The sequence below is a fragment of the Vombatus ursinus genome, unplaced genomic scaffold (genome assembly GCF_900497805.2).
Source record: "Vombatus ursinus unplaced genomic scaffold, bare-nosed wombat genome assembly UNPS02014813.1, whole genome shotgun sequence".
NCBI classification, from domain to species: Eukaryota; Metazoa; Chordata; class Mammalia; order Diprotodontia; family Vombatidae; genus Vombatus; species Vombatus ursinus.
The window spans coordinates 4,140,554-4,164,956 of record NW_020954591.1 but is presented as its reverse complement, the minus strand read 5'-3'; the positions used below and the strand labels follow the sequence as shown (position 1 = coordinate 4,164,956).

General features: G+C 35.3%; 1 protein-coding gene across 5 annotated transcripts in view; it reads left to right on the top strand.

Annotated features, from left to right (window-relative positions):
- NBEA (neurobeachin) overlaps positions 1-24,403 on the top strand; it is a 769,899-nt gene that overhangs the window by 400,206 nt on the left and 345,290 nt on the right. For all 5 annotated transcript variants that reach the window (XM_027877685.1, XM_027877686.1, XM_027877684.1 and 2 more), the window contains one exon: positions 19,481-19,545. In XM_027877685.1, the coding sequence (XP_027733486.1) occupies positions 19,481-19,545 (65 nt within the window). The remainder of the gene's footprint in view (positions 1-19,480; positions 19,546-24,403) is intronic.

The following is a 24,403-nucleotide window of genomic DNA, read 5'->3' as shown; positions in this document are numbered from 1 at the left end:
TCTTCCAAGGTGGTATGATCAAGGACAAGGTGTTTACTCCTTTCCTGGCCTGTGCTGTGGTCTGTGAGTGACCACAAGCACTCTTTTCTGCCTTGGAACTGTGAGGAGGATTCCCTCTCCACTGCCACTGCAAGCTCCACCACTCCAGCACTCCTCCTTGCCCCAGGATCTCCACCCGGAACTCTCAGCCAGATTCAAGCACAGGCAAAGCAAAAGATTCCTGCCTCAGCACCAGCAAAGAGATCCCTGCAATCTCCCTCTGATCAGCCACTCAATTCTCCCTCCATCTGTGGGCTAACAGCTCTGGAAGCATCTGCCATCCCAGGACTGTGCCAGGACTGAGGCTGGGACCAAGCTTCTCCGTCACCATGGTCACAGACCTTTCCTGTTGACCTTCTAAGTTGTCTTTGATGTTTGTGGTTTGAGAAGTCTAGAAACCAACAAAGCTGCTTGTGATTCAGTCCCCTGAGGCCTGGTCTTTGCCTGCAGGCCAACTGTAAACTGTGCTCCTTTCTCAGCCTGGCACAAAAGACTTTTCTAATCAACCATCCAGATTGTCTTGGACTGGAAATTTGTTTCATTCTGTCTTTTCATGGGTTCTGCTGCTCTGGAATTTGTTTAGAGCCATTTTTATAGGTATTTGGAGTGTTTGGGGGAGAGCTCAAGCAAGTCACTGCTTTTACTCCACCATCTTGGCTCCTCCTTCTATCTTAATTTTCAAAAAAAGAAAAAGAGCAGAATCTGTAAATGGTAAGTCAGGTAGAAAAAGAACAGTCCATAAACTATAGGTCATTTGACCAATTCGTGGGAAAATTCTAGCAAGAATCATTAAAGTGATAGTGTCAAATAACTAATTAGAAAACTAATATAGCTACATTAAGGGCAGGTCATCATAGAGTAACCTCATTTACTTTTTAGTAAAAGATCATTAAATTTATAACATAGTAGAATGCTGTTGATTGAGTTTACCTAGGCTTTAGCAAAGGTTTTTCACAAAATAACTCCTACTGTCCTAGTAGAGAAGATAAAATAATATGGATTAGATAACAATACAATCAGCTAGACTCAGAACTAATTGAAAGTCTGGACTCCAAAGTAATTCTTAATGGTTTTATGTCAGATCTCCAGTGAATTAACCTGGGGATCTATTCCTGGCCTTGGGCTGTTAAATATTCTTAACTGTAAGTTACAAAAAGAAATGTTTGTTTGCTTGTTTTTCATTATTTATTTTTAGTTTTCAACATTCACTTCCATAAGATTTTGAGTTTTGAATTTTCTCCCCCTTTTTCTCTATGTCATTCCCCAAGATGATGTGCAATCTGATACCGGCTGTACTTATACAGTCATATTAATTATAAGTCATATAAGTCATATTTCATATGACTATAGATAGCTTTAATTTCTTCTTCTGAAAACTGCCTTCATATCCTTGGACCATTTATCAATTGGAGAATGACTTATATTCTCATAAATTTGACTCAGTTGTTTATAAATTTTAGAAATGAAGCCTTTATCAGAGACAGTAGTTGTAATAATTCTTTCCCAGTTTTCTGCTTCCTTCCTAATCTTGGATGCATTGCCTTTATTTGTACAAAACCTTTTCAATTTAATGTAATCAAAATCATCCATTTGCATTTTATAATGTTCTCTATTTCTTGTTTGGTCTTAAATTCTTCCCTTCTCCAAGATCTGCTAGGTAAACTATTCCTTGCTCTCCTAGTTTGCTTATAGTATCAGTCTTTATATCTAAATCATGTACCCATTTTGACTTTATGTTGGTATAGGGTGTAAGATGTTGGTCTATGCCCATTTTCTGCCATACTATTTTCCAGTTTTCCCAGCAATTTTTGTCAAATAATGATTTTTTATCCCAGAAGCTATAGTCTTTGGATTTATCAACTAGTAGATCACTATAGTCATTGACTGTTGGGTCTTGCATGCTTAACCTCTTCTACTGATTCACCACTCTACTTCTTAGCCAGTACCAAGTAGTTTTGATGATTGCTGCTTTATAATACAATCTAAGATCTGATACAGCTAGGCCACATTCCCTTGCATTTCTTTTTATTAGTTCTCCTGATATTCTGGACCTTTTATTCTTCTAGCTGAAATTTGTTATTATTTGTCTAGCTCTATAAGATAATTTTGGGTAGTTTTATTGGTATTGCACTGAATAAGTAAATTATTTTAGGTAGATTTGTCATTTTTATTATATTAGCTCAGCCTATCCTTGACATTTTTCCAGTTATTTAGATATGACTTTGTGTAAAAAGTGTTTTGTAATTGTATTCTTAAGTTCCTGAGTTTGTTTTTGCAGGTAGACTCCCAAATGTTCTATAATATTTACAGTAACTGTAAATGTAATTTCTCTTTCTATCTCTTGCTATTGGGCTTTATTAGTAATGTATAGAAATGCCAATGATTTATGTGGGTTTATTTTATATCTTGCAACTTTGCTGAAGTTGTTTATTATTTCAAGTAATTATTTTACTTGATTCTGTAGGACTCTCTAAGTATACCATCAGGTATACTTCAGTTTATACTTTCACTTTATACTTTTATACTTTTACTTTATACTTTTCACTTTTTACTTTCAGTTGACCAGATGTATACCAAACAGCATGTACATCAGTTAATTGCTGATATTTTATTTAAATTTTTTGCATCTATATTCATTAGAGAAATTGATCTCTAATTTTCTTTCTCTGCTTTGGCTCTTACTAGTATAGGTATCAGCACCATATTTGTATTATAAAGAGAATTTGGTAGGACTCCACCTGTTTTCCCAAATAGTTTATGTGGTATTGGAATTAATTATTCTTTAAATATCTGATAGAAGTTACTTGTAAATCTGTCTGTCCCTGGAGATTTTTTTCCTAACGAGTTCATTGGTGGTTTGTTCAATTTCTTTTTCTGAAATGGGGTTAAGTATTTTTTTCCTCTTCCCTTAATCTGGGCAATTTATATTTTTGTAAATATCCATCCATTTCACTAAGATTGTGAAATCTTTTGGCATGCAGTTGGGCAAAATTGCTCCTAATTATTGTTTTGATTTTCTTTTCTTTGGTGGTGAATTCACTCTTTTCATTTTTGATGTTGGTAATTTGGTTTTCTTCTTTCTTTTTTTAATCAAATTAATGAAAGGTTCATCTATTTTATTGTTGTTGTTGTTTTTTTCATAAAACCAGCTCTTAGTTTTATTAATTAATTCAATAGTTTTCTTAATTTCAATTTTATTAATCTCTCCTTTGGTTTTCAGAATTTCTAATTTGGTATTTGAGGATTTTTAATTTGTTCTTTTTCTAGCTTTTTTAGTTGCATGCCCAGTTCATTGATCTCTTCTTTCTCTATTTTATTCATGTAAACATTGAGAGATATAAAACTTCCCCTAAGGATTGTTATCGCTACATCTCATGAGTTTTGGTATGTGGTCTCATTATTGTCATTTTCTTGGATAAAGTTATTGATTGTGTCTATGAATTATTATTTGACCCACTCATTCTTTAGGATTAGATTATTTAGTTTCCAATTAATTTTTAGCCTATCTAGCCTATCTTTCCATGGCCCTTTATTACATGTATTTTTTATTGCATCATGATCTGAAAAGGGTGCATTTAATATTTCTGCTTTTCTGCATTAGATTGTGAGGTTTTTATGCCCAAGTACATGGTCAGTTTTTGTGTAGGTGCAATGTACCACCAAGAAAAAGGTATATTCCTTTCTGTCCCCATTCAGTTTTCTCCATAGGTCAACCATATTTAACGTTGCTAAAATTCTATTCATCTCCTTATCTTCTTTCTTGTTTATTTTGTGGTTAGATTTATCCAATTCCCGAGAGGGGGAGGTTGAGGTCCACCACTAGTATAGTTTTGTTATCCATTTCTTCCTGTAACTCCCTTAACTTCTCCTCTAAGAATTTGGATGCTATACCACTTGGTGCATATGTTTAGTAATGATATTACTTCATTGTCTGTGGTACCTTTTAACAGGATGTAGTTCCCTTCCCTATCTCTTTTAATTAGATCTGTTTTTACTTTTGCTTTTTCTAAGATCAGAATTGCTACCCCTGCTTTTTTTTACTTTAGCTGAAGCATAATATATTCTGCTCAAGCCTTTTACCTTTTCTCTGTTTCAAATGTTTCTTGTATCCCATCTGCTTCAAATGTTTCTTGAGAACAACATATTGTAGGATTATGGCTCTTAATCCACTTTGCTCTCTGCTTCTGTTTTATGCGAGAGTTCACCTCATTCACTTTCAAAGTTATGATTACTATCTGTGTCTCTCTCCATCCTATTTCCTCTCCCGCCTTTATACTTTTCTCTCTCCTTTCTCGCTTTCCCTCATCACTAGAGTTTTGCTTTTGACCACCACCTCCTTCAGTCTGCTCTTCCTTCTATTTGCCCCCTCTCTTTTCTTCCCCTTTACCCTTTTTATTTCTTCTCTCCCTTCTGTTCCCCCCCTCCTTTTTTTTTTTTCCCTTTTCCCTCCTACTTCCTATAGGGTAAGTTAAATTCCTATACTTAATTGATTGTTATTCCCTCTTTGAACCAAATCTGATGAGAGTAAGGTTCAAAAATTGTTCATCTCCCTCCATCCCCTCTTTCACTCTGCTGTATTAGGTTTTTGTTCCTTTTCGTGTGATGTAATTTACCTTTGTCTGCCTCCTCCTTTCCTCTTTTCCCAGTACAATCCCTTTTCACCACTTTATTAGATTTTTTATCATCACATCAAATCAACTTATACCCACACCCTCTGTCTCAGTATACCCCTTTTAAATGTCATAATAATATTACAGTTCTCATGATTTACAGGTGTCATCTTCCCTTGTAGGGATGTAAACAGTTTGCCATTATTAATAACATGGTTTTTTTTTTCTTTCCTGTTTACCTTTTTATGCCTCTCCTGAGTCTTATATTTGAAGGTCAAATTTTCTGTTGAGCCCTGGTCTTTTCATCAGGAAGGTTTGGAAGTCCCCTATTTCGTTGACTATCCATCTCCTCCCCTGGAATATTATGCTCACTTTTGCTGGGTTGTTGATCTTTGGTTGTAATCCAAGCTTTTTTGCCTTATGGCATATTGTATTCCATGCCTTAAGATCTTTTAATGTAGATACTGCAAGATCCTGTGTAATACTGACTGTAGTTCCATGATATTTAATTTGTTTCTTTCTCACTGCTTGCAATATTTTCTCTTTGTCCTGGTAATGTTGAAATTTGGCTACAGTATTCCTTGGTGTGTTCAATTTGGGATCTCTTTCAGCGGCTTATTGGTGGAGTCTTTCAATGACATTTTTATCCTCTGGTTCCAGGCCCTCAGGGCAATTTTCTTTGATGATTTCCTGAAGGATGTTGTCCAGGCTTTTTTTTTTTTTTTTTTTTTTGTGGTCATGTTTTTCAGGTAGACCAATAATTTTTAAATTCTCTCTCCTGGATCTATTTTTCAGGACAGTTGTTTTACCAATGAAATATTTTATGTTTTCTTCTATTTTTTTCTTCTTTTGTTTCTGTTTGACTGATTCTTGATCCCTCATAGAGTCATTATCTTCCACTTGCCCCATTCTAATTTTTAATCAATTGTTTTCTTGTATTAGATTTTGTACCTCCTTTTCCATTTGGCCCATTTTACTTTTTAAGGAGTTCTTCTCTTCACTGAGTTTTTGTGCTTCCTTTTCCATTTGGTCAGTTACATTTTTAAGGACTTGTTTTCTACTTTAATTTTTGTCCTTCCTTTTCCAAGCTATTGAATCCATCTTACATACCTTTCATTTCTTTTCCCAATTTTTCTTCTACCTCTCTTATTTGACTTTTCAAATCCTTCTTGAGCTCTTCCAAGAAGGCTTTTTGGACTTGAGACCAGTTCATATTCCTCTTTGAAGTTTCAGATGTGGGTATGTTGACAATATTCTCCTCTTCTGGATTTGTACTTTGATCTTCCCTGTCCGCATAGTAAAAATCTGTGGTCATTGTCTGTTTCTGCTTTTTGCTCAGGGTGTTTGCTTATTTCCTGACTTAAAAAAAAAAACAAGTTGAGTTCTCCTGCTGGAGCACAGAGGACAGTTACCCAACTTCTTTTCCTGCTTACCCAGGCCCTGCACAGAGATATTTTACTGCTGGAGGATGTCTGTCAGCCTGGAGCTTTGCCTGCTGGAGTTGTGCTTCTCAGAGTTGTACTGAAGCACTGGATGGTTTGGCTGCTGGAATATACCATCACCCATGGTGATTTTCCAAGCTTGTGTCTACTGTTTCCCCTTCCTGTACTGAGGCTCTCTGGGGATCCTGGTGCTAGGTCTCAGGATCTCTTACCTTTATGTTGAGGTGGGGCTTGCTGCTGGCTGGCTGGGACACCTCCCATCCTGTATTGTTTCCCCTCCTCCAGCCTTTCCCATTAATCCCCCACGCTTCCTGGGTTAAGACTGCTATGCCTCATGTTTCTGCTGGCTCAGCTATTCCATGGTTTTTCCTGGGTCAATATTTTCTGGACTTTCAGAGGTCAATAAGGGAGAATGAGAGCTACTTCTTTCTCCACCATCTTGGCTTCTGGAAGCAGAACTCTTTTCATTTGTTTATTTGTTTGTTTTTTCATTTAATTTGCAGATGACCCAATGCTGATAGGGATAGCTAACAGTATCCCTGTGATGGAGTCAGAACAAAAAGATTTTGGCAGGTTTGAGTTGAACCTAGTAAAGATGAAACTTCATAGGAATAAATGTAAAGTCTTAAAATTGGCTGCAAAAAATCCAACTTTTTAAGTATATGATCAAGGGAAGCATAGCTAGTTATTCTGAAAAAAATCTGGTTATTTTAGTAGACTAGAAGATCAAAGTGAGTCATCAGTGTGATATAGTAGCCAAAAAAGCTAATGTGATCTTGTACTACATTAAGAGGGTCAATAATTTCTAGGAAGGTGACAGTCTCACTTTACCTTGCCCTCATTAGTCCCCCTCTGTAGTACTATTTTCAATTGTGTGCACTCTGGTTTAAGAATGGCATTGATGGTGGTGATAGTGATGGCGATGATAATAAGTAACATTTACATAGCACTTACTATGTGTTATGCACTGGGCTAAGCACTTTACAATTATTACCTCATTTGATTCTCTAAAAACCCTTTGAAGTAGGTGCTGTTATTATCTCTGTTTTACATATGAGGCAAACAGGGTATAAGTGAATTACCCAGGGTCACACAGCTCTTAAGTGTCTGAGGCCATATTTGAACTCAGGTATTCCTGACTCCTGATCTGGTCCACTATGCCACTTTTTTATGTCCACTATTACCACTATGGTAAACTGGGAAGATTCCAAAAGAGAGCACCTAACATAGTGAATGACCTTGAGTGAGTGGCATATGAGGATTGGATTAAGAACTGACCTTTTTCAGCTTGGAGAAAAGGAGGCTAGGAAGTGTAGTGGGTGGGGAAAAACCATAGGAAGGAACATGATAGTTATCTCCATGTATTTGAATGGTTCTCATGTGGACCAAGGATTAGGCTTTCCAAGCAGAAAACTTAAGCTAGATGTCAAGAAAAACTTCCTAAGAAATAAGGCTATATGAAAATAGAGCGCCATTCTTTGAGAGATGGTGGGTTCCTACTTTATGGAGGTCTTCAGTTAGAAACTGGATAATCAGATATCAGATATGTTAAAGTCAAGATTTCTTTCCAGTATGAGTTAGACTAGATAGGTAATGAAGACCCTTCCAACTCTCAAATTCTATGAATTATCATATCTCAATGATGCTATAAAAAGGGATTCTAGCATTGGGCAGAAGGTTGGATAAAATTACCTTTCACTTTCATGATTCTGTGATTTAAATTGTGTGTCCAGTAGACATCTTAAACCCAATGTTTCCAAAACAGAACTAATTATTTTTCCACTATGCCACTTCCTAATCCTTCTAGTCCTTCTAAGTTCTCAGTTATTGTAAGGAGCATCACCATCCTTCCATTCCCTCAGGCTTACAACGGAGGCATCATCCTGGATTCCTCACTTTTACCCCATATCCAAGCTGTTGCCAACATCTGCCAATTTCATCTTTGCTTTATCTTTCCAATACATTCCCTCCTCTCCTTTTATACTGCTTCTACTCTAGGGCAGGCCCTCATCACCTTACACCTTGATTATTTCAATAGCCTCTGTCTGCCCCACTTGAGTCCATTCTCCATTCAGCCACTAAAGCAATTTTCCTAAAAAACAGGTCTGATCATGTCAAACCCCGCCCCCAACACTCAATAAACCTCAGTGGCTTCCATTTGCCTCCAAGAGCAAATACAGAATGCTCTGTTGGGCATTTAAAGCTCTTCAAAACCTAGGGCTGCCCCCCTACCTCTCTTTCCAGTCTTCTTACTCCTCAACAAGTGCTCTTTGATCCAGTGACACTGGCCTCCTAGCTGTTCAACAAACAAAGATAATCCATTTCTTGGCTTCAGGCATTTTCTCTGGTTGTCCCCCATGCCCTCCTATGTTCAGATTACAGACCTGGGCTTTCTCTAAGTCCCACCTTCTACAAGAAGTCTTCCCTAACGCCTCTTAATTGCAATGCTTTCCCTCTTTTAATTATTTCCTAATTATCCTGTATGTAGCTTGCTTTGTATATATTTATTTGCATGTTTTCTCCCCCCATTACATTGTAAGATCCTTCAGGGCAGGGACTATCTTTTAGCCTCTTTTTGTATCTCTGGAGCATAACACAGTGCCTTGCCCATAATAGGTGTTAATAAATGTTTATTGATTAGTTGATTGAATTCTATGAGTCTGTCCAAAACATTCTAACACCAGCTACTAAGTCTCATTGTTTACTCAAACATAGCTAAGTAGAAAATATTGATGAAGACTAAATTTGTTTAAAAACTTTTCCTTGTGATCTATGACAGTCTTACAGCTAATATGTAATTCCTGCTATACCATAAGTTTTTGATTGAAAATTATATTGTGATTCTAAAAAGATTCTATTGAATATTTCAGTATAGCAGAAATATGACCAGGTTCTTGGCATCATTAGAGAACATGCCACGATAGTTAGTTCAAGTTATCTTTCTCATCTTTAATCTAGTCTCATGACAGAAAAAATTTCATTGAGGGTATTCCTTTGATTCCTTTCTACTATTTGTTAGCAGGGAAACTATATCAAGGGTTATTGATGTCATTACTATAGGCATATTCTTCATTAATGATGCTTTTACTCCTTAATGGGCGGTCTTCTTGAGCTGTTCTGGCTGAAAGAACAAAATCATCACCTGTGCACCAATCTTCTGGTAATGAGTATCTCCAAATATCCCTAAAATGCCCAGAAGACAAAGGACAGGCAATGTGTCACTGGACCTGTGCAATCTATTGATCAACAAGCATTTATTTAGTATCTAGTGAGTGTCAGACAGTGAGTTGAGAAGTCTCTAAGAGAAACAGGTGAGCAATTAATTCACTGCCTTTAGAATCCAGGGGCAAAGATGACTAATTAGTCAATAAGCATTTATTTAGTATTTACTATATGCTAGGCACTGTACTAAGCACTGGGAATATAGATAGAAAGACAGCCCTAGTTCCTTCTGTTGGGGGAAGATAACATATAAAAGAAAGCTGAAGTGGAAGTAAGGGGCCAGGTAGAAGAAATCCAGAGTGAAGTCAAAAAAGGAATGAAATTTAGCTGGCTTTAGCAACTCTTCAAAATGGAGGTTCTGGGAGGAATCATCCAATCAGTGGGGAGTGACCTCAGAGGCCAAGAGTACTTCAATTTGTGAATTCCTGGGCTTCTGTAAGGCTTCATATTATAACTAGATCTTCATGAATTAGCATGTAAATAATCTTTCTTGTAGAAAAAATAATTTTCTTTTTGTTTATTAATTTCTTTCTAAGGAATTACTAAAGATATGTTTATCATAGTTGTTTTATAGCCAGTTTTAATAATGGACTTTCCCTCAAGCTCTATTTTTTCTTAGACCAACTAACTCTCTTAAATTAATACTACCTCATGAAGTTGCTACTACCATCTTAAATAGAATTTAGAGAAACGTTGTGAGTTAAAAGCAAATGTTGTATTTTTTTAAACAAAATAAGTCTGAAAATCTAAAGTATTTTCCATATTTTACTCATTGAAAATTCTCATTTTCTTTTCTAATTATATCTAGCAGATGTTTGCTCAGCAAGATATGTCAACTAGCATCATCAAATGCATGTAGCTAATGTATATTTGTATAAAATTCAGTTTTCAAAATAGTATATTAAAAACAGTTTGGATTTTTATGTATTGTATATAGACATGTATACGTTTATATGTACAGATACAGAAGAAGTTGAACATTTTTTTTGTATATTTTAATTTGACGACCCCTAAGAATACTGATTTCATAAAATATTCTTTTGTGTAACAATCAAATTTGTTTTATTTTTATATGTACTAATGATTTCCCTGTGTTTTCTGAACATATCTATAATTTCTCTTGGAAGTGAAAATTGATTTGTTTTAGGAGAACAGACTTCAAAGGATTCAGAAAAAGAATGGGTAGAATCCCAGACCAAAAGTCGTAGAAAAACCAGTACAGGAAGGAATGGGAAATAAATAATAATAAATTATAAAAAAAAATCAAAAAATAAATACTGAAGACAGAAGCAACTCTGCTGAGTAGGAAAATATGATAGTCTCTAAAGGTATTGCTGTGAATGCACAGGCCAACATTGAGCAACTTAGATTTTTTTCAGAGCGATGTTCAGAAAATAGAAAGGGCAGGTAACTAGTTGAATCCAAAAGTATGAAACAATTCCATCAGAATAGGGTTAGTGTTAAAGAACTGAATGAACATAAGCTGTCCAGCAAAACTAAATGTAAAAAATAATAATAAAAATGCTGGGGGGGGAGGGTTGCTTACGACCTATTTTGGAAAAAAAAGGACAAAAGAATCAATAACCATTTGTTAATCACAGCTAATATGTAATATCTGTATATATATCTGTACTTGTTAGGCACTGGGAATACAAAAAGAAAAAGGAAATAGTCCTTTCTTCTCTCCCTATCACCTTCAGAATAAAATATAATATCCTTTGTTTGGCATTCTTCAGAGATGTCCATAACTTAGGCTTCCTCCCTTTCCAGTCATCTTATACCTACCATTCTTCCCTTCCTCCCCTGTCTCCTTGTTCTTTGCTCCAGTGAAACTGACCTTGCTGTTCCTCACACAAGATATTTCATTTCTTGGCTCCAGGCTTTTTCCCTTACTGTGTCCCACTTCTAGAATGCCCTCCCTGCTCATCTCTGTCTCCTGAAGTCTTTTCCCAATCACTCTTAATTCTAGTGTCTTCTCTCTATTGATTGTTTCCTATTTTACCTCTGTATAGTTTGTTTATACATATTGGTTTACATGTTGTTTAACTTGTTAAATTTTAAGTTCCTAGAGAGCAGGAAATGTTTTTTGCCTTTCTTTGTATCCCTAGCACTTAGCATAGTACCCACTGACTGATTGACTGACCTTGAAAGAAGCTAAGGATTCTGGGGGAAGGAGATGTGGTGGAAGACATGCATTCCAGGCATGGGATACAACCTGTGATGTACAAGGCATATCAAAATAGGCCTGTTTGACTAGAATGTCGAATGTCTTAACAGCAGTAATGTTCAATAAACCTGGAAAAGTAGGATGGAGCCAGATTGTAAAGGGCTTTAGACTTTCCTGAGTTGTTTGCATTTTATCCTAGAGGTAACTAGGGAGTCAATGAGTCTCCTTGAGTAGGAGAGTGGTAGGAGCACTTAACTCTGGGAATATCAGTTTGGCAGCTGTATAGAGAGTGGAATGGAAAGTGAATATACTTGAAGAAACAAGACCAATTAGGAGGATATTGTAGTAATCCAAGTGAGAAGTAAGGCAGCTAGGTGGTACAGTCAATAGAGTACTGGGCCTGGAGTCTTTATATCCTTTTTGCCTTATACAGTAACTAGTACATAATAAGCGCTTAATAAACGCTTTTTAGTTGATGTGAGCGATCCACATTTTTGAAACATTATCAAATTAAAGAGACATTAGTCTTATACTTCTTGGCCTTGGAGAGCAGAACTAAGAACAAAGGATAGGATGTATAAAGGAAATTTGGGTTTTATATAAAGAAAACTAACTATGAGAACTATCTAGAAGTATACTGGGCTACCTTAAGATTCCACTTCACTGTAGGTCTTTAAGCATAGGCTGAATGACTACTTCTAGGGTGTGTTATAAGGCAGAGGGAGTACGCCAGTACGAGGGAACCAGACTAAAATATAATTGGGAAATATTTAACAAAAGAGATAATAACAATAAAACATAATATTAATTTGTGTTTTTCTAAGTCAATTTGCAAACCATAGGGATCCTTATGTACAGTTTAATAGCCTTGTTTCTATTTGAGTTGGACACCACTCTTGTAGGGGATTCAGCTATTGGTTGAACCTCTCAGGTCACTTTAAATTTTGACATTATATAATTCTGTGATTATTCACTTCGTGCATGAACTCTTTACTACAAGGCAGTTTTGTATATATAATCTGTACAGGTAGAAGGGCAAAGTTATAATATACATTGTATGTAAGGTTTTTATTTTTACATAAATTGAGGAAATTTCAGTTTTATGTTTTTAAAAATTAAGTCCTGGCTTTAGCATCAGGAAGACTTTGTTTGAAGTCCACCCTCTGACATACACAGCTCTGTGTCCCTGGTCAAGTAATATAACCTTTCTGTGTCTCTCAGAGTATATGTTGCAGAACAGTTGCTGATCAGCATCATTTGAGGCAGTTTTTTCAACAGGAGTTCCCTTCAGCAATGAAATCACAGGCCTAGTGACACCTCCCCTCCCATAACTTCCCCCCTCAAAGTACTAATTAGATTCCTTAGCTGATCTTTATTAATATTATTTATGTCCATGAGGCATGCATAAGATAAATGCTTTTCACATGATACAGAAAAGTGAAATAAAATTTTGAGGCCTACAACATTTTGTCTTCTTTGATATCATTGTCATAAAATCTCAGAGTTGAAAATTACTTCAGAAGTTATTTTTGTCATCTGATATTTGTTCCTTCTCAGAAATGTTGCTTAATTTCAAAATACCACATACATGCATTCACATTTTCAAGATATCTAAGCAAAATTGGATTTCTTGGGATCTTAAATATAGTCATTTTAATGAATGTAAGACAGAAGGTACAAGCTGTGTGTTCATCTGAAATGACTAGGATGAGATGGTCTGGCAGTTTTTTTTTGGTTTGTCAGACACACACACACACACACACACTCCCTCTCTCTCTCTCTCTCTCTCTCTCTCTCTCTCTCTCTCTGATTTATTTCAGTTTTTAAAGGAAAGTTCTGGGCCTGAGATTTCTATCAGGTTATCTGCCTCATTCTGAACAAAACATAGGGATTTTATAGTCATTGTTCTGGAACTTACTTGTCTTCAAAGTGTTTATTTTCAAAGGATCTTTAATATGAGATCCAGTTCCCTAGCAAAGTCCTTTATCTTAAGGAAATTTTATGTTTCCATGTAGAAGAGCTAAAGAATTGTGTCAGATATAGAGACTTGGCACTCCTCCATAGACATTTAACCTCAAAGTTAAGTATTTCCTTTGATGAAGATACTTATGTGATACTAGGGGTAATTTACACCTTTTCTTTGGAATATTTCTTGAATTTGTCCAGTCCTTTTAGTAAGCCTTAAAACCCCCCTCCCCTTAAAAAAAGAAAGAAAGAAAGAAAAGAAAAATTCTGGAACTGATTTTAAAACTTTATTTTGAAATACACTTCTAACTCAGTGGAGTTCAGGCCAAGCATATGTCCATTATCCTTCATTTTACCATCTGTTACCAGCTCTTGCTGGAATAAAAGCTACATCCCTTTATTTCTTTCTCTCTTTTAAAAGAAAAATTAAGTTTTTTATAACAGGGAACCTATGACAGTGTTATTGTAGGCACTGAGGCTTAGTTCCCTTTGCCTTATACTAGTTCTTTGGTAACAATCAAAATAGACACAATTTTGGTTATCATGTAGAGGGTATTTTTTTTTTATTTTAAAAAAATTTTTTTCCTTGCCTTACTTGTGCCATGTCTAATTTTTTATTTGAAAACCTTTTGTTAGTATATAGATAGATGCATACTGTATGAATCTTTAAGAATCTTAAAATATTAACAATTAGTTTTGTTAATAATACATAAATATTTTATCTGACCTGGAATTCTGATAACTATACTTACTATGTAAATAACTTTTAGTCCCTTGGATTCAAAACTGGGTTCAAATTCTAGATCAGTTGATTACTTAGCTGTGTGGACCATATGCAAATTATTTACCCTCTCGTGTCTTTATATTCCTCGTCTATAAAATATGGATATAATTTGCCCTACCTAAGCCCACAAGCTTGTTGTTAAGATCAGATTAGATAATTTATAGGGAAAGAAAGCACTTCGTAAACTTTAAGGTGTTATATGGGTAAAATGGCATTATACAAGCAAATGTGATTATGAGTAATTGATCATGTCATACAGCAATACAGTCATGAAGGGGCATAATACTTGTCAAAGAACTTTGAATTTAGAGTCAGAAGACCTGGAATTCTGATTCTGCCAATTACTCCTCATATGACCTTGGGCAAGTAATGTCGAATTTCCCATCCACAAAATAAAGATCTTGAGCTCGATTACATTCAATACACTTTTCAGCCTTGACATTCTGTAAGTCTATTACTAAATGATATCTAAAGTTCCCTTTTAGGTCAAAGTCCTGTGAACCCTTTATACAGACAGCTGGGTGGCAGAGTGGTATGAGTATTAAACCAGAAGCCAGAAGGGCCTGACTGGTATCAGTTCTGCCTTACTAACTGTGGCTCTGAGCTAGTCAGTGACTTTCTTTTAGCTGTGGTTTCCTCATCTGTGAAATGGAAAGAACACCTGCCTCAAAGGGTTGTTGTGAGGACCAACTGAGAAAATTAATGTAAAGCACTTTACAAACCTTAAGGCATTATATACATAATGTCTGGTATGACTATTCAGTGATTTTAACTGCTGAGTTTTGCTATGTTATACATACGGCAAATCTTATCATGTAAGTTCCAAAGAGTTGACCTGCTTGAAGAGAAATGTATGTATCATAACCCAAATTTACTCAATTACTGCATTATTTTGTGATAGTTAGGAACTTTGATATGTATATTTATTTAGGCTATAAGAGAAAAATGAAATTAATAATATAATAACTTGAAAGAGTTCATCTTTTTCTAAGCTGTTACCAGAAAGTAACATGTAATAGGAAAAATAAACATTTTCTCTTAAGTAGAGCTAGAATAAAAATTGAAAGTGTCAATGAGGACTTCTGCTCCCTGGTTGCAGTTTTAAAAAAAGGTATTTTCCTTCTTCTGTTTGATTGGCAGGTCTGGGTATTGTTCTTTTGCTATCATCAAGCCACGGGCTTTGTATTACCTACTCTTGTAAGGATGAGGTCCTAAAAGTTTTCTTTGGCCATAGGAAACAAAAGGAGGTGTTGCCAGCTCTTTTTCTTTAGTTACTACATACTTTTTCCTCCCTGTTGGTTTCTGACTTTGCTGTTCTGCCTCCTTACTCATTCTTCCAGTGTTTTTGTTTGTTTTTTTGTTTTTTTTGTTTTTTTGGTAAGGCAGTTGGGGTTAAGTGACTTGCCCAAGGTCACACAGCTAGTAAATGTGAAGTGTTTGGTATGAGGCCGGATTTGAATTTAGGTCCTCCTGACTTCAGGGCTGGTGCTCTATCCACTGCGCCACCTAGCTGCCCCTTCTTCCAGTGTTTTTGTACCATATGTATTTCTCCTTCTATTTAAAGTGCTTAGGGGCTTCCGTTTAAGGTTTTTATGAACATGAATGAAATGGAATAGCTTTACTATTTCTGCTTTTCTCATTAGGTATTATTTTTGTCATTAGACTTTATTTTTATTTTTAAAAGCTGAAAAAACATTAAATTCTGGCAGTTTTCTGAAGGATAAAAGCTAGCTTTATTTCATGAAGAATATCAGGTCAGTCCTTTTAACTTATAAAGAACACACACACACATCATTTACAGGAGTGCAAGAAGAGAAAACTCCTCTAACTTTAATTGAAACATGTATAAATGTTTTAATGGTCATAATGCCATTTTAGAAATGTAGTCCAAATAATTTTTGTTAGTTGGAGACGTTAAAGAAAAATTGTCTTTGTTCTGTGGTTCTTCCAAAAGAAGAATAAAAGGCATGATTATCAGTAAATGGCAGTTTGGTGCTTCACTTAATACCTTGGCCTTCATACAGATTTGTGATGCTTTGCGTACAAATTTATCAAAATAAGAAAGATGATGCAAGAATGGACCCTGTGACAACAGAAAGCAACCCTTAAAGTCCTGGATTTTCTTACTTCTTTTATTACTACTTGCAAAAATCTTCTAAATCTCCTTCAAATTCAGTATACAAGGGCGTTTCCTTTGGTGCTTTATTACGTTTATGATGTTCTTATGGATACTCTATTCATGGACTGAAATCAAGATCCCTTCATAGTTTAGTCAGTGGTAGTCTTCATGAGTTGATACATGAAATTTTTAAGAACTTTATCATCCTTCTAGTGATAAGCCTCTTAAATTTAGGTTGCTCTTTGGACACAGACACAAAATTTCTTGTTTGACCCATACTAGAAGTTTGTTTCCAGGTAACACTTCCGAAAGAAGAAAAATTATATTGAGAGATGCACCTCATGCAAAGAATGGGAAGTAGGAAGAGGTCTGGCACATAGCTGGCATTTAATAAATGTTTATTGATTATTTCTACCTTGGGTTGGACCCAGAGTGTATACTTCATTAACATAGATTTCAAGAACCCATAATCATTCCTGCTTTATGTTGAGGACTTTTGTAGAAGTTTAGGGATAGCAGAAGAGACAATCTACCTTTCCAATCTCATTACACATTCCTCCTTTTTAGGTTTTGGTCAGATGAAGAAGCGCTCATTATGCCAAATGGAGAGTAGTTTTGGTCCTTGAAGTAATAGGGAACCATTCAAGTTTATTGAGTTAGCAGACATGGTCATGACATGGTCAGCCTGTAGGAAAATCATTCTGGCAATTATATGGAGTAAATATTGGCATGGGGGTTGCGAATCAATTAGGAGGCTCTTTCTGTGGTCCAGGTGAGAGGTGATGAGGGCTAGAACTAGGGAAGTGACGGTGTGAGTGGGAAGAAGGGGACAGATGCAAGACAGGACATAAAAATGACAAGATTTCACAAACCAGGTTCCCAGAACTCAGCAGGGGTTAAGTGACTTTCCCAAAGTTACACAGGTAGGATTAATAGTAAAGCCAGGTTTTGTCCCCTAATCCTTTTAATGCAAACCTGACACATTGTCCACTCTGTCATGTTGTCTTTCTTCAACAAACGTTTTTAAATGAAATACTGTATACAGGGTACACTGCTAGACCTTGGGGTAGATGAGGGGAGAATTCTAGGGGCTGGTAGGTGGTGCAGTGGATGGAGAACTGGAGTCAGAGTGACTTGAGTTCAAATCCGACCTCAGACACTTGACACTAGCTGTATGACCCTGGGGAAGTCACTTAGCCTCAATTACCTCACAATCACCACTACCACCACCACCACCACCCCCCCAAAAAAATAAAAGAAAAATTACGGTCCTTGTCCTTGTGGAGTTTATAGTTCTTATATCATGATAAAACAGAAAGTTTTCTGTATTTAAAGTCAGAGAACCAAGGTTCCCCCTTACTGTACGTTTTAAAGTGAAAGATAGATAACTATTTGTCTGATATGTTCTAGTGAAGATTCCATTTAGGTATGGGTTGGGCTAGGTGGATGCTGTGATCCTTCCCAACTCCTTACCAACCAATGTTTTTTTTATTCTGTGGATTGAAATACCTTGTTCTGTCCCTTACTATCTGTGTGACCCTGAGCAGGATATTTCACCTCTTTAGGCTTCAGATTCCTGTAAGTAGGGGATTAGGCTATTAATGTCTTGTAAGATCTCTATGAACAGAAACTATTATTCATCCTTGTATCTCCTAAGTGCTCAGTAGAATAGGCATTTAATACATTTTTGGTGAATTAAATTGAATTCTTTCCAAATTGTTCAAATATCTCCCCAATTTATATTGTCAGTAGCAATATATAAATTATTAATTTCCCTAAGCCCCAACCAATTTTGAGTTTTATAATTTTATGTATTTTTAATTTGATAGGTATAAGTAGCAGATGTAAATACAAAACAGTTCTAGGAGGAAAAGACTAGTAATGGGGAAGGAGGAGATTAGGCAGAGTATCAGAAAAGTTTTGTATATTATATAGCATTTGGACTGAGGATTGGAGAAAGATGAAGATTCTGAGACATTGGGGGTGAGAAGTGAGTTTGTTTCACTGGGGGAGGGAAGCTCTGTCTATGTGAAGACAAGGATAAAGAAGATGAAAATGAAAAAATTCAGGGAATAACAGGTCAGTTTTGGCTGGGATATTGAATAGTTGAGAAGTGATATGAAATAAGTATGACAAGATAAGCTGTAACCAATTTATGGAGGACTTTTAATTTCAGACTGAATAACTTGTATTATAAACTAAAGGGAACCATTGATTTTTTTTTTTTTTGTAGCGGGACTAGCGTCATATTTGTTCTTGATTTTGGTAGCCCTTTATAAAATGGAACAGAAGTAGAAACAGCTTAGAAAATGAAAAAAGAGAGCCTAGTTAGAAAGTCAAAAGGTGATGAGGTTTTACACTAAGACTGAGGATACAAGAGTAAAAGAAAGAGAAAAGTTGTAAGAGAAACAGAGGTAGGTTTGGTCATTACAAATACCTTTCATAGGATTATGCTGAATCTGTACTGATTCTATGATATCCTCCAAAAAGTTGTTTATAATGACCCAGAGGCACTCCCAAGGTCCCATCATCTCTTCATTCATTAGAAAGGTTAAGTTTTGTGGCATATGGTTTTAATATTGTATGTTTTCCCTGCTTCCAGAAAATTCAGTTATGATAACCATATGATAACTTTCAACCAACCAAAATATTACAGTAATCAGAATATTTCCTTTTCTAGCCATTCTAAATAAATATTTAATATGTGTTTTATTTTTTACTTTAAAGTTACTAGAAGTTAAAGTATGAAAAATGATCATTTGGACTAATATTTCTGGATCAAATTCTTTAATTTTAATCCCAAATACTTATGTTGACTCCAAAGATTAGTATTAATCATTTGGGAGTATATTTTTACTGAGAGCCCACCTGTGCCTTTGTGTTTATATGTAATGTACTAACACACAATATAAGTACACGTATGCATTTATACATATGTGTGTTTTTATGCCAATCAAGTTTGAGGTAATTTTGAAAAAAAAATCATATGTGGAGGTTTAAAAGACCCAACCATCCAACCAACACATTTCCATTGTTCAAGTTCCTCTTAGCCAGGACAGTCAAATATATTCATACAATTCTGCTGCTACTATTTTTTTAAACATGCTCTGGTTTGTTTGTTTTTCCATTTAGGAATGGCAAAATTCGATTCAGAAGAATGCCGGACTTGCATTTATTGAGCTCATCAATGAAGGAAGGTAATTATTCAAGTTTTTAGACAAGTAATTTTATATTTCAGTCCACTGGGTGACTATATCTTTTAACCATCTGCTCCAAAAAGACTTGAAAAGTCCTTTTTAAATTAAATGAGAAGTTACTGTACAGGCATCTGGCTAAGGTATATCTATTTTATTAAAATATAAAATGTTAGGCTCATTTATTTATCCAAAAACCTTACACAAAGCAAAAGAGCCAGAATGGTTTATGAGGTTTATTTGAGATTTGAGCCACTATCTCACTGTGTAGCAAGTTTTTTTACACAGAGGATCAAGAGAATCCAATCTGTAAACCCATCTGCCACTCCATCTGTTTGGGGAGCATAGTGTTTACTGCATACTTCCTCATTTTTTTATCAACTCATATGAATTAATTTTACCTGAACATTTTAGATTGTTTGTCATGTACCCAAAACATGCAGAATATTGAGTTCTTCTACCATGAAGTTGATCGTCAAAAGTGGAATACTTACTCTATATTTGTATTCGTATCCTGTCTTTTACCTGTCATTTTGTTTGCCCTTATTTTCCATTGCTTTATTTACAGTCAACTAGTAATGGGCTTTCTTTGGCTTAGTTGGTATTGGACACATCAAAACAGATGTACCTATCTCCTCTATGACATGTGTGGCTTCTAAGCCTGAGACTTAAATTCTTCACAACCCACTTTAAAAAAATTAAAACTTTAACATTCATTTGGTCACTGTTGCTATTTTTCTTCCAAGATTACTTATCTTCTTGAAACTAGACTGTTTCTCTGAAAATTACTTCCAATTGTCCTCTTATTTATCATATTCTATGAACTTTTAAAAATCTTTATAGTATTAACTAGGTTAAACAAGAACCTTTGTTCAATGTAATGGGATGAAAAAGCCTTGAGAAAGATAAGTTCTTTTTTATACACTAATAATGTATATGGTTTATAAGTTATTGCTACTAACAACCTCAAAAATTATTTTTTGGTTGGCAAATGTTATAAATTATAAATTATATTCATAGATGTAGAACTGAAGTCAAAATTATGCAGAAGACGTATTTTAGTATTGAGCTAAGAATTCGGGTCCCTTAACTCATGGGGCTATATTAATTCTTTTGAATTTTCTAAGTAGGGTACATTGCCCTTTTGGCTTCAGTTTTTCATCTGTTAAATATAGAGGTAAGACTAGATGATCTCGTAAGATTCCCTCTAGTTCATAATTCCATGACCTTATAAGACACTTCTATTAATCAGTAATGTTCTATATGATCATAATAATGAGCACCTAGAGCTTAAACTGGGTAGACTGTCATAGGCTTTTAAAGCTGGTGCTATTTCTTTCAAACTAGTATATTTCTTGATGTACTACTACTAAAAAGAAGAGATGGGAAATATATTTAAATAATGAGATGGTATTATTTTTTGAAAGTGGGAATGGTACACAGGAGAAGGGAAAGTATAGGATTATGCATGTGTGATTTGAATTGCTTCCTTGCAAGTCACAAAAACATCCAGGACACACATCATAATAAATCTTGTGATAGCTGGGGTACATAATCCTTGTGATACTTTCCACCAAGCATATCTATAAAAAAGGAGATTAAGGAAAAAAGGAGAAAAAGTCCTGAAAAACAAACATTAGGCTCAAACTGCCAGCTATGGATTTCCTTAAAAGCCCTGCAATATAGTCTTCCTTAACTTTCAGTGATGGTCCAGGGCAGGAGGAGAATGGAAAACTGAAAATCCATTGAAATTTTGTGAAAATATAATTTTATCCCGTAGGTTCAACCTCCTTTTTTTTTTTTTTAACTGGAACAAGTAACAGAAATTATGATCTTGTGTTTGATTTTCAGTCTCCTTCCTGACCTTAGATTACAGTGACAACAAAAGGTACAAGGTTTTTGTAGTATTTTTACATATATTGTAATATTCTATCTTCACATTTACCTTTTGAGATAGTAAATATTATCCCTACTTCACAGACGAGGAAACTGAGGCCCAGAGAGATTAAATGAATTGTTCATAGTAACACAGCTAGTGTTTGAGGTGGGATCTAAAACCATATCTCTTCTACCTCTAGGCCTGGCACTCTTCCCAACATCCCATACTGCCTCAAATCCTCTACTAAATATAGAAATCACTTCTATAGCATCTCTAGTAGAGGCTCATCCTCCTTGAATATTCCCAATAACAAGAAAATCACTATCACGAAGCAACCATTCAGTTTTTAATTCTAGTTATTTTTTTTTCCTCTCTAAAGAGAAGAAAATGTTCATCTAGTGGTTTTAGTTCTGGCTTTTGAAGTAACATGGAAATATATTCTCGGCTAATTGAGATTGCTTCAAGTATATGCAGGCATTACTATGTCTTCCCCTTAGACCAAGTTGAACTTTCCCAGATTCTTGTACTAATACCTCTTCTAAGGATATGATTTCTAGACTTTTCAACTTCCTCTTATTTTCTGCTTGAATTCTAATTTTCAGTCCTACCTAAAGTGAACTGATTATTGTTTATGTAGCATATGTAATGGCAGAAAAGGAGTAGTTTCTTTCATTTGGATTCTATATATGTGTTAATTCAGCAGCCAAAGATCAAAATAGCTTTCTTAGCAATTGTATCATACTGTTTTCTTATACTATCCTTACGGCTGACTAAAGTCCTCAGAATTTTGTAAGAACGTCTGCAGCGTCTCCTTTCCCCCATGCTGAATGCACACACTTTTCTTAACCCCTAAACTAGTGAGGCAGAATTCTTGACTTTCACTTTTGTAAACTTTATGAAAATATTTTAAAATTTTCATAAAAATTTATTTTGCTAGTGAGATAGGTTAAAACTTAAGGCAGGACATTTGCTTTGGTAAGCTAATTGAGAATTTGTTTTAGATGTCTGGAAAGGGTATAGAGAATTGTTGTATAGGAAAACTTATCTATGGACCATACATACTCCGGCTACTGCTTTGAAAACTTAACGTTGCCATTTCAAATTTTCTATTTGAAAGTTGGTTGTTTAAAATTTTTTTTATCTGATACTCTAATAAATATCTCAAAGCATTCCCATAAGGACTAGAGAAGAGTGGTAAGGATATTTTTTTAAACCAGAGTTGAAGTTGAAACAGTTTTAAAAACAGTAATGTATTTCTCACTCATCTGCTTGATTAGTTTATCACTGGGTCCCAAATGTCTTTACTGTTCCGCCCATTACTGCTCCATCACAACTTACCAAAAAAAGGAAATTCAAGTATAAACATGGAGGTTTCTCTTCTTTTTAAATGTGTATTAAGGAAACTTTGGGGAGGTTTTTTTCTTAGCTCAGCTATTTCATGTTTAACATTGTGATCTAAAGTATTGTGTGAGAAGTGCTGGGTAACCCTTTATTCTTAGTCTATATAGGACAATATAAGCCCTGCTGGATACTTTTGGCTTTCATCTTTGCAAGGAATCACCTGTATAGGCCTACCTAAATTTATGCAGATAAGCAATTCAGAGCGTTAAAGAGTTGCCTGGGGCACTTAGATGCTATGTAACTTGCTGGTGGTCACACAACTAGTAGGCCCTTACCCAAGTCTCTCTATCCCTTTAGCAACCCTACTACACTATTTCTCATCTAGCAGGTATTTACTAAGATGGAAAGATTAAGTTTTAACCAAAGTATTGTGAGTTTCTCATCTAAGGATCATCCTAGAGAAGTTCAGAGAGCTGTGTCACTCTAATATTGGGCTATAGTTAATATATTTTTGACCATGACAATATCGGAAACAGAAGCATTGAAATCAGTTTCTGTGGCGAGAGCACCCAAACCCTTTAAATCGTGAGTCTTTTAGACATTCAGATTAATAATAATTTTTTATGCCTAGATTATCTGAAAACAAAGACCAACTTAGTTTATATCCACAAGGACTTTTTATCCTTTTTACAAATATTTGTTCCCAAGAGAGCAAATATAGACCATCAGAAGATAAGAATCTGTTGCATTCATTCTCCTTCACTGACTAGCCAACATTAATTCATGGGCCAATAAGGCTGGTGCCAGCTTAGTTCTTTATTAAGTAGAAATTTTATCTCCCAAACTAGATTAGATGCTCCTTAAGGGAAAGAACCATGTCTTCTCCTTTCTATGTCCTTATACTGCCTGATGCAAAATTGATGTTCACTCAGTGTTAACAGCTCCACTTTCATAGTCTCAAAGAATTTAATAGTTGGAAAGGATCTTTAGAGACTGGCTGTTCTAACCCTCTTATTTCACAAATGAAGTGATATGGCCCAGGAGGCATAAGTAATTTGGTTAAGGTCACACAGCCAGTTATTATCAGAACTGGTGTTGTAACTCCAGTGGGTCAGTGTTCCTTCTTCTTTTAATCTCTTAATATCATAGATCTGGCTTGTGAATTCCTGCCCCAAAATATGATATCTGAGAATTTTTCTGTATAAGTAACATTAAAGTCTGTCTAGTGCACCTAAAAGTATGTCTTCTTTCACTTGATATTTTCAAAGGTTTAAATGGGATATGAACTAAAATACATTCTCTCTACTGTTAGGATTTCAATCTTAAATGCTTTAGTGAAGGTGAAGATTAGAATCTTTAAGTGGAAAGTGTTATAAATATTTATCCTATTTAACGTCTAAACTTAGGGATATAATTCATCAATCATTACTAGAGAGCATAATTGTGCAGTTGTCAACAATTAACAGGACAAAAACAGTTGATGAATGTGCAGTTGAATTGAAATACTCCCTAGGACAGACTGAAATCACAAACTGGATCATTTAAAGGAAATCTAACAAAGGATCTTTGTAATTAAAACAAAGCAAGGTTAATGAGATGTAAAATTGCTTATAATCCCTATGCAATAATGGTCTCATTTAA